The sequence below is a fragment of the Sinohyriopsis cumingii genome, chromosome 10 (genome assembly GCF_028554795.1).
Source record: "Sinohyriopsis cumingii isolate HCF-2022 chromosome 10, ASM2855479v2, whole genome shotgun sequence".
NCBI lineage: Eukaryota > Metazoa > Mollusca > Bivalvia > Unionida > Unionidae > Sinohyriopsis > Sinohyriopsis cumingii.
Window position 1 is genome coordinate 42,861,999 of NC_142970.1, and position 12,326 is coordinate 42,874,324.

The following is a 12,326-nucleotide window of genomic DNA, read 5'->3' on the forward strand; positions in this document are numbered from 1 at the left end:
GTTTTAACTGGAAACTTGGATTAAAATGTATATTGTTTTAAGATATACATTTCCATCCTTTATATAATGTATTTATTTGTATCATTCCTAAAAGATACATATTAAATCGGATTTTCTGGGTTGCCAGTTCAAGGTCATGGAGTGGTCTTCATTTTGACATAGAAATCACATTTTCTTATGCATTTCGAGTCGAAATGCCAGACATTTTTGTACATTTTATGACTATCACTTTTGTTATTTATATTGCGATCGTTCTTTCTTGATACTAAATGGATTTTTGACCCAAAATAACATGTGATCCAATGTTTACAGAAATGACATATCGTTGTGCAGAATTACTCGACGTGCAGAATATGCCGACATGGTGGTATATATAAAAAAAACAATACGAGCCCCTGTATCAATACAGGTTTGGGGACTGGTTTAACGAATTACTAGAAGACAAGTTGATTTTACAGAGAGTTTTCAGTCCTTGAAATGATTGTCAAAGAAACATCTGACAAATGAGATGATTATAACTTTATATATTATTCCATAATGTACTCCATAATACTCCATGTAATTCATAATGTTTGAAAATTCCATCTATTTCATAATGTTTGAATACTCCATGTAATCCATAATGTTTGAATACTCCATGTACTACATATATTTGAATCAGTGTTTCCCTTTACGCACATTTGTGCCTCAGGGACACACACTGGAGAAAATTGATGCATACATTTTGTTACCGTGCGTTATTTTGACGCAAAGGATTTTTATATTATGATCATGATTTATTTAATACCCAATGCACTGGACGATGGATGGCACTGTATATACTTTGCGTATAGGCATTGACTGGTTCCCCGCTTTGTCTGCTCCCTGCCTTGTGCTCCTCTATTCGTATAGCAAAGTGCAATGCAGGGAACATATAAAACAAAGAACCAGACTAACATAGGCAATGTTATGATGGAGTAGCTTCCCCTAATCTCGCGAGCTTCTCACGATTTCCATCGAGCACAGCAAGCTGTTCTAGATATTTAACATCAAGGCTCATTGCACTTGAAAGTGATCTACAGATTAAAATGCAATGCACTAAAATAATTAGCGAAGAAAGTGAAAGAAGCAGAACACAATAGAGTAAATGTGGATCTAACTTTAATGAAAAATGGAGAAAATAATTCCCTTGACTGGAATACGGTATTCATACATTAGGATTACTGGTGTGACTTATGATCGCGTGATTGCAAAGACTGCAAAAGTGAATAATTCTTTTGTTACAGGGTTTTAGAATTTTTAAAAATAGGCCCTCGTTCGCCATAAGATATCTGGAGAACACATTATAACCTAAGACATTATTTCACAACAAAGAAATCAGTAAACTTGCAGACACAAATGCATTATTTGGATTACAAAGTCAGCGGGTCATTGCATATTTTGTTGGTTTTTAACTTTAACTGCAATAAAAGAAAGATCTTAAAATTCAAGTGCAACTTATTAAAAGGAAGATGAATCAGTATCCTCCTTGATATTTGGATAAATGTGTTCTAGGATGAAGTACAATGAAACGTATGATAGTACACATTTGATGGAAGTCATTAAATTAACTCCCATTTGGTTAAAAATGTTTATTTGGCTTTTTGTATTAGCTTATATGTAATGTGTTGGGCTATAACATTGTTGAGGAGACTGTTAAAAGTACAACTTTATAAAAAAATGAACTAATAAAATTAATCTTTGAATGGACAATGCATTTGTTTGTTAATTGTGCATGATGGTGTATTTTTATGTTTAGAGAAAGAGAGAGAGAGAGAGTGAGTTGTGCAAGTTGCAATATCCTATTTCAAGCTGAAAAAGTACTAGTCGTATGAAAATTTGTCAGTACATTTTTGACCCCCACATTATTTTTTTGACCCTCAGTTTTGACACCTAGGTTTTTTTTGTACCTTCGATTTTACACCCCTGGGGGATGCACTGTTTGAATACTCCATATAATTTATGTTTTAATTCTCCATTCAATTTATGTTTGAATACTCCATGTAATTCATACTGTTTTAATACTCCATTAATTCATAATGTTTGAATACTCCATGTAATTTATAATGTTTGAATACTCCGTGTAATCCATAATGTTTGGATACTCCATGTAATCCATAATGTTTGAATAATCCATATAATCCATAATGTTTGAATACTCCATGTAATTTATGTTTGAATATTCTATGTAATTCATAATGTTTGAATACTCCATGTAATCCATAATGGTTGAATACTCCATGTAATTCATAATGTTTGAATACTCCATGTAATCCATAATGTTTGAATACTCCATGTAATCCATAATGGCTGAATACTCCATGTAATCAATAATGATTGAATACCCCATTAATTCATAAAGTTTGAATACTCCATGTAATTTATGCTTTAATTCTCCATGTAATTTGTAATGTTTGAATACTCCTTATAATTCATAATCTTTGAATACTTCATGTAATTCATAATGTTTGTTGTTGTTGTTCTTGTAGGGTTTAATGCCAATTTTCAGCACATACTAGGCTATACATGGCGGCCAGTATTAACGGTGGAGGAAGTACCTGGGAAAACCCTGGAAAGAACCACCGACTAACGAGAAGCTACTGGGAAGCTTTCTCACATACCCACATTGGCCGAACCCAAGACTCAAACCCATGCAGACTGATGTGAGATGGCAGTGATCATTAACGGAGAGCTCTTTAGACCACTGGGCCACTCGTGGCCATCCTGAATGTTTGAATACTCCATGTAATTCATGTTTGAATACTCCATGTAATTTATAATGCATGAATACTCAATGTAATTCATAATGTTTGAATACTCCATGTAATCCGTCATGTTTGAATACTCATGTAATTTATAATGTTTAAATACTCCATGTAATTCATAGTGTAATTCATAGTGTTTGTTATTGTTGTTGTTGTTGTAGTGTTTAACACCATTTTTTAGCACAAGATAGGCTATACATGGCGGCCAGTATTAATGATAGAGGAATAACCCGGCAAAACCCCGGAAAGGACCACCGAACCACAAAAAGCTACCGACAAGCTTTCTCACACACCCACAATGGCTGAATCCGAGACTCGAACCCACGCAGACCGAGGTGAGGTGGATGTGATCCGTAACGGACAGAGCTTTAGACCACTCGGGGCCCCCATTGTGTTTGAATACTCCATGTAATATAGTTCATAGTATTTGAATATTCCATGTAATGCATAGTGTTTGAATACTCCTCTAACTTATGCTTGAATACTCTATGTAATTCATAATGTTTGAATACTCCATGTAATTCATAATGTTTGAATACTCCATGTAATTCACAATGTTTGAATACTTCATATAATTCATGTCTGAATACTCTTAGCTACGATGTCGTAGCCTCAACTTGATTTGTTGTGGTTGAGGCTACGAACTGATCCCATATCATGTAATGGAGCAAAAAAATTCGTCACTAAAGTCAGAAAAACAAACAGTGTAGAAATCAAATACATAAGTATAATCGTATTGTGGAAGAAATTTGGCTTATTTTGAATTTATTAAGCCCTTACGCGATAAAATAAATTGGCATGGTTACTCTAACCTTATCCTGTCCGCCATGACAGATAACGCGAGACTCTTGCCGTGACCCCTTTTCTACGTAAGTCTTGCCAGACCATATTTTGGATTTTCTACGCTATACAATTATCAATTAAGTGCGAATAATCGCTTCTTGGTGGAATTTCAAAGTTGCCGGTAAACCGTATTTACTTTTAATGCGCAGAATTTCTGACCCAAACGGCGCCAAAATTTTACTACGATTTGTTTACATTTCCAAAAAAGGCGCCAATGTCCTTATATAGCACACAAACAAACGAGGCTGAGAACGGAAGTAATCATTATTTGAAATAATATGGTGGACGATCTAAACGAAAATATCGGCTAAAAAAGGTAAACAAGATCTTAAAACTATTTCTACAATGATTTTCGATACTTTCGGTATTAAATAAGAGGACTACTCAATTTATTGGATTACATGCAAGGAATATGTTTAAAGTTTTATTATTAGGCTAAAGGAACGCCGGGTGTGAATCACACCCGGCTTGCTCCATTAACACGTATATGCTCATGTTAGTACCCTGACCACGAGGTACGAGTAAGGGTACTAATATTAGTACTAGAATACTCTATGTAATTCATACTGTTTGAATACTTGCAATTCATAAGGTTTGAATACTCCATGTAATTCATGCTCGAATACTACGTGTAATTCATAATGGTTGAATGCTACGTGTAATTCATAATGTTTGAATACTACGTGTAATTCATAATCTTTAAATGCTATGTGTAATTCATAATGTTTGAATAATACGTGTAATTCATGTGAATAATACGTGTAATACATAATGTTTGAATACTACGTGTAATTCATAATGTTTAAATACTTAATGTAATTCATAATATTTAAATACTCCATTTAATATATATATATATATATATATATATATATATATATATATATATATATATATATATATATATATATATATTTGAATACTCCATATAATTTATGTTTAAATATGACATGTAATTCATGTTTGAATACTACATGTAATTCATAATGTTTAAATATGACATGTAATTCATGTTTGAATACTACATGTAATTCATAATGTTTAAATATGACATGTAATTCATGTTTGAATACTACATGTAATTCATAATGTTTAAATATGACATGTAATTCATGTTTGAATACTACATGTAATTCATGATGTTTAAATATGACATGTAATTCACAATGTATGAGTACTTCATATAATTCATTAAGTTTGAATACTCTATGTAATTCATAGCATTTGAATATCCCATGTAATTCACAGTATTTGAGTACTCCATGTAATTCATAGTGTTTGAATACTCCATCTAATTTATGTTTGAACACTCTATGTAATTCATAATGTTTAAATACTCCATAGAATTCACGTTTAAATACTCCATATAATTCAAAGTGTTCACATTCCAAGGACTTCACTTGAGGAAAACAGTGTTGTCTAATTTTCATTACATTTTTCTTTACACTAACATGGCTTGTGTTTTTAAGTCCATTTCTTCTGCCAAAGCCAAATAATGCTCATCCTTACCAATCACAAAGTATCTTAATCTCTGTATAAAATCTAAAACTTCTGGGTATGTTATTGAATGACTCAGACTTTAATAATACTGCCTTGTCAGTCTCCATTGGCAAAGCATCAAAAGCAAGGCCACATGCTTACTCAAAAAAGCCCTGGTATTAACTTAATAAGCAAACACACAATGTTATGTTGATGATGTATACACAATGAATAGAATCAGTTACGTAATATTTCTCACACTGCATACATAAAAGCATTTAGTTATTGATAATTCACCCCTAATCTGGATCATCACCTCAAGGATCAGTCCACTACTATATTTGCTAAGCATAATAATAACATAATGCCAGGAATAAAGCAGGTAAATTATATTTACCGGATAGAACTGATTTTTGGTCCTATTGTACTTTTTCAGCAAAAAATTGAAAATTTGGATTTGAAATTTGCTTAGTATTCTGCAACTGATGAATGTTGGTTTGCTGGGAAATATGATACCAAAGAAGAATACAAATCAACACTAAGAACAAATTGGTCTTTGGTATACTGAAGATTCTGTTTTTAAGGACCGTACTGTATATCCTTTGTGCTTTTAAAGTACTTTTATAACAAACACTGCCCTGTTGAATCAAACAGTATAAAATTTGTGTATCTTAAAGCACTTATTTAACAACAGCCTTCAGTAAAAAGATCCTTATCTTGTAATACATGATATCTTTAGGATTCTGATTAATAGCTTTATAGAGATAGCACTCAGGTCAATATCTTGTAATACATATTATGTCTAGTATTTGCATTAAAGGCTTTAGCAAGAGATACAGTTAGCACACAGTCCATATCTTGCAATGCTTGTTATTTTTAGGACTTGCATTAAGCTTTATAGAGAGATAACACTCAAGTCCCTATCTTGTAATACCCTTTTTGTTTAGTACGTGAATTACAAGCCTTAGAAAGAGATAACATGCTGATCCCTACCTTGTAATACATGTTATATTTTGGACTCAGATTATCAGCGTCACAGAGACAACACTCAGGTCCTTATCTGGCAATGCATGTTATCTCGTCCTGTCTCACATTAGAAGCTTTATAAAGGGACAACATGTGGGTCCGTATCTTGTAACGTATGTTATCTTTAGGACTCCCATTAAAAGCTTTAGAAAGAGATAACACACAGGTCCCTATCTTGTAATGCATGTTATTGTTAGGATTTGATTTGGAACATTAGATTGTACAGAAGACGTAAACAAACCTCTTTCTGAGTTAGACTTGCATCACATATGATATTTATCTCCTAAATATGCTGTAGTTGGATTAAGTTCTGTCAGTTGCAGAGATCGGTTTATGTTCTTCTGTGAACAATGGTGAGTTCATTTACTTCCGTAAGTCCACATTTAAGCCAAGTCTATATATAGGGTGAATTCTATGCTATAGATATACCGCATATCCATCCTCACCCATACCCTCGTTATCACCTAAGCTATAACGGTAGTTTTACTTGTTATTGTTCTTGTTTTGGTGGTTTCCCATTTTTCATGTTATAATACATAACAAACACCTGTGGGGATAAACTGGCAATATTGAAACAGACGAGACCATTTTGTCCCAATTCCCTTTCGCGAGTCGAATAAAACAATGGCAGACAAAACAGTTCAATGAAAACAAAAAATTCCTGAAGGCGGGGTTACAAAGTTTTCCCATGATTGCAGCCCATCAGTAAAGAGAATACTGCGCAATAATTTCATGGGCTTATTCGGACCAATCAGAATCACATAAAGTACTATGTTGACATGTATATCAAAAAATATGAAACAGCACACACTGTAGGCAAAGTGTACTAACTATGTAATAATGCATTACACTGTAGGCAGTGTACCGACTATGTGATAATGCATTACACTTTAGGCAAAGTGTACTGACTATGTGATAATGCATTACACTGTAGGCAAAGTGTATCAACAATGTGATAATGCATTATACTGTAGGCAAAGTGTAAAGACTATGTGATAATGCATTTTTTCTTTAGGACTCATGTTAGCGGTCTTGTAGGACTAAGCATCTTGCACCTAAAAGAAGCAGAAGAGAAGCTGAAAAATTAGCAATGTGAAGAGGGCAGTGAGAAAAAAACCCTGATGGTCTAGGTGACAACATTATTGGTGAGTAGTGGCAAGGCTGACTGGTGGGCTGTCGATGGCATATTTTGCAGTACAACAAATTAAAATGTGTTGGTACACCCCTTGATGGAGAAGTATGAAATTTGTTTTAAAGTCATCTTGCTGTATTATACAATTCTATAAAATGTCATAATGATAATTCATATTAAGTTATTTATCCTGATGGGGTCCATCTGATAAATAAAGACAAATTAAGCATACCTAATCATTAGCTTCACTGATATTTTATACAAAACCCCTGCAATATGTCCATAGTTCTTTGAATTGAGTGTATAATTCTCAATTACTTAGCTGACACAAACTCTATATAAACACTGATTATAAAAGAAGCATCGAGTCCTTTTATTTGTTGTAAATTGTACAGGGTTGATATGTGTATAGTCTTTGGCATCTTTCATATACTGTAACGATAAACATCAGTTAGTCTGCGTTGTTATATTTATGTTGCATGTTGTTTTCTGTTTTTTGCACAATTCTAGAACTGTCTCACTTTCTTAAATATCACTTTCTGATTTTGTATTCAACCAAAAGTCAAGTGTATGTCTGATTTTCTTTGATACTGATTGAATCATGTCAGGCAAGTACTTTCATGACGCAAATATGGAAGTATCTTCTAGACTTAGACCAATCTGCATCAAATAGACACAAATGTTAATCATAATTGGATGAGTTGTCTTCCCACTGATTATTGCAATGTGTTACAAATATTTTAATAACTATTGTAAAATTCTCTAAGTGCAGATGGCAATTCCTGTACAACATACATGGTGAATAATTGTTGACTACCAGCTTGAACTGTAACCCCTGGGCACTACACTGAAAACTTAACTTGCATCCTTGGAATTGTACAAATTGTGTACAAACAGGGGTGAACAATGTCTGGCAATCAGCCTGGTTTGAAACCCCTTGTGACTATACTGAAAACTGGACTTGCCTTCTAGGAACTGTAAACATACCGTACAAACATGGGTGAAAATGATTGCCTACCAGCCTGAATTGAAAACCTGGGCAATATACTGAAAACTGAACTTGCCTTCTTTAGTATTAAGCTCTCTGAAATCCCAGGTTTCTTTTCTTTATGATCTGTGGACTGACATGATGTACAGATATAGTCATAGAACAATCCCTGTCCATCAACACTGCATGTCTGTTGTTCTGCCTAAATGAATTTTATGATCTACTGACTGACATCATGTACAGATGGAATGGAAACACAGCCACTGTACATCAATAATACATGCCTATTCATCTGCATAAATGAACTTTATCATCTAATAACTGACAGTATGTACAGATGGAGTGGAAACACAACCACTGTCCATCAATAATATATGCCAATTCATTTGCCTAAATGAATTTTTTCATCTAATAGCTGACATGATGTACAGATGGAATGCAAACACAGCCACTGTCCATCAATAATAATATATGCCTATTCATTTGTCTAATGAATGTTATGATCTAATGACTGACATGATGTACAGTTGGAATGGAAAAACAACCAATGTCCATCAGCACTATGTCAGTTATTCGGCAGAAAATTGTAGATGAAACACAAATGCATTATTAAAACTTCATGCTTTGTCTATATTACCTTGATCGTTTCATCATCACCATATGACCTTGGCAGGGCAATGATATTGAGCTTTTCCATGAGAAGCAGGACATGTTCTTTGTTGTCATGGAAATCCGGGTTCTCCTTCTTGGTCCAGATGGCATCTATACATGATAAAAATGAGATCATCAAAAACGTGGCAATATAATTAAATATGTCAAGTTGGCATACTATTCACAACCTTTATCTTCTCTCTACATTTCAGTCATGGGTCACAACAATTTAAAAAACAAATGACACATACATTTTGTGAACGTATTTCCAGATAGTAAGTGAAGAAGAAAAAGAAACAGCATGGTGTTAATTTCAATCTAAAAAAAAATCAATCGATTGTTAGGCATCAACTGTATCAATCTAATTAAGGTTTATATGATTCTAATACTAAGCATCACTTTCATGACTAACTTGGTCCTGTGTCGATCTAATTAAGTTTAAATTCACTCGAATACTTGACAGAACTATAATAATTAACTTAGCCCACTATCAATCTAATTAAATTCTGCCAACTGTGGAATTTCTGAGCCATTTATTTTAGTACCCTATCAGATAAAGCATACCAGCTGTTGGAGGAAAACAGTTTGTTTCATGTCACTTGTTGAAGGGAAATAATTTTGATTCATGCCATTTCTAATATGGAAACAATTTGCTTCACGTCGATTTTAGTACAGAAATGATTTGTTTCATGCCAATTGTAGTAGAAAAATAACTTTCTTCATGCCGTTTTTTAGAAGGGAAGCAATTAGTATATTGCAGATCGTAGCAAAGAAACTATTTGCTTCATGCCATTGTCAGTGGGGAAACAATTTCCTTTATGCCATTTATGGTAGGGAAACAATTTGCTTCATGCTGATTTTAGCATGGAAATAATTTATTTCATGCCTTTTGTAGAAGGGAAATTATTTTTTTCATGCCATTCATAGGAAAACAATTTCCTTTATGCAGTTTGTACAAGGAAAATAATTTGGTCCAGTTAAGGACTGTTTAATCGAAAGGCCAGTCCTAAGTGTACAACAAGCACAAACTCAAAACTAAATTTTCATCTGGCAGTCTCTCAAGTACAACAAGTACTCATAATTATTCAGTGTTGCAACTAGGATTCTATGGGAAAGGGACACTGTGCCAACTTGCCACGCAATCTGGGATGCCTCTTTGATTCCTTTGGCAACGGACAGATGAAATTTCACAGGGATGGAGAAAGATGTGCATAATGACTTCAGGAATATTTGTTTTTTAACATTTACAATATATAATGTATACATATATAACCATTTTACACACATTAAATACACACACAACTGTTATATAGTTATTGAATAGCTGTCTATGCTGATTTGACACTAAGTATTTTCCATTCTCTTTTTCTTTTGCCCTTGCCAAGGAGTACAGGTATACAATATTCTAGATATTTATAAAATTGGACTTGTATTATGCAAACCACAGAACTTCAGGGAGGCAATTCATTGGATTCTACACTAGTATATGTACATTTGATATGAAAACTAAGCATACATTAATGATATCCAACTTTGGCTACTTTCTAAATCCAAGTAATATGTTCACTTCTATAAAATCAGCCAATGTGTCAATTGTTTCTATTAACTGATGTGATGTGATGTGATTTTGATTTTTAACATAGCTTTAAAAAATTTTCAGTCATATTGCTACGATGTCTGCAATGTGGCAGTTTATAGTGATGTCTAGCACTGGGGCATCATGCCGCAGACATGTAGCATGATGTCCCACCCAGTCACATTATCCTGACACCAGGCCGACCAGTCCTAACACTAACCTCTTAATGCTGAACGCCAAACGAGGCAGCTGTTAGTACCATTTTTTAAGTCTCTGGTATGATTCGGCCGGGGATCGAACCCACGACCTCCCGCATCCGAGGCAGACGCTCTAACCACTAGGCCACCGGAGCGGTCTCTATTAACTGACCTAAAAATATTGTTTTCAAAATGTGACATCCCAAAAAATAAATAAAGCAGTCTGTTGAGCTTCATAATAAAAAAGTATATAATGATAATTCTGAGAGTTTCAATTTGAACTATTATCAATGCAGAATTGTGTGGAGAATTTTGTATGGAAAACTGTGAAGTCCTTAGTCCAATAGTAGAGACAGCATGGAACAGTATCGATTCCTATTCCTTATGAGAGTAATTCAGATTTAAAATAGAGACTCGTTAAGTTTCCATTTGATTTTAAATGGAATTCCATTAATTTCCATTTGATTTATAATATAATTCCAAAAGGTTTGCAGTCGATTTATAATAGAGTTCCATCTAGTTTATATGTGATTTATAGTAGAGTTCCATCTAGTTTCCATTTGCTTTATGATAGAGTTCCATCTAGTTTCCAGCTGATTTATAGTAGATTTCCATCTAGTTTCCATTTGCTTTATAATAGAGTTCCAGCTGATTTATCTTTGAGTTCCATCTAATTTCCAGATGATTTATAGTAGAGTTCCATCTAGGTTCCATTTGATTTATAATAAGAGTTCCATGTAGTTTCCAGCTGATTTATAATAAGAGTTCAATCTAGTTTCCAGCTGATTTATAACAGAGTTCCATCTAGTTTCCAGCTGATTTATAATAAGAGTTCAATCTAGTTTCCAGCTGATTTATAACAGAGTTCCATCTAGTTTCCAAATGATTACTAGTAGAGTTTCATCTAGGTTCCATTTGATTTATAATAAGTGTTCCATCTAGTTTCCAGCTGATTTATAATAGAGTACCATCTAGTTTCCAGATGATTTATAGTAGAGTTCCATCTAGTTTCTATTTGATTTATAAAAAGAGTTCCATCTAGTTTCCAGCTGACTGAAAATGTAATTCCATTTGGTTACCATTTGATTTAAACTATAGTTCAATTTAGTTTCATATTTAATTTAAAAAACAGTTCAATTTATTTTGAATTTGATTTAAAACAGATTTAAGTTTCCATTTGATTTTTATTAGAGTTCAATCTTGTTTCCAGTTGATTTATAGTAGAGTTCCATCTAGTTTCCACTTGATTTATAAAAAAGTTCAATTAAGTTTCCATTTGATTTAAAATATAGTTCCAGTCAGCTTCCATTTGATTTAAAATATAGCTCCATTTTGTTTCAATTTAAATTGAAGTCTGTTTCCCATTTAATATATAAATTATTAAGTAATTATGCATGTTTGTCTCACTTCTTGAGAAGATTTATACTTTCATCTTGTGGAAATTATAATTTCACATTACATTATTTCTAATTGTGTTTTTCTAAGTTCCTGGTATGGCATGATGAACCTTATAAAATTCTACAAAAGTAATATTGATATAAAATGTGTGTATGCACTTGTTCTATGCAAGAGCAAGCCATCTTCGTAAATATTGCCATTAATAGCAAATACAGACTTTTCAGGCCATTTTCTTCAGACGGATATTATTATC

General features: G+C 33.3%; 1 protein-coding gene across 3 annotated transcripts in view; it reads right to left on the bottom strand.

Annotated features, from left to right (window-relative positions):
• Nucleotides 1–12,326, bottom strand: part of LOC149789934 (uncharacterized) — a 593,258-nt gene that overhangs the window by 480,120 nt on the left and 100,812 nt on the right. For all 3 annotated transcript variants that reach the window (XM_089972007.1, XM_089972006.1, XM_089972008.1), the window contains one exon: nt 8,889–9,013. In XM_089972007.1, the coding sequence (XP_089828133.1) occupies nt 8,889–9,013 (125 nt within the window). The remainder of the gene's footprint in view (nt 1–8,888; nt 9,014–12,326) is intronic.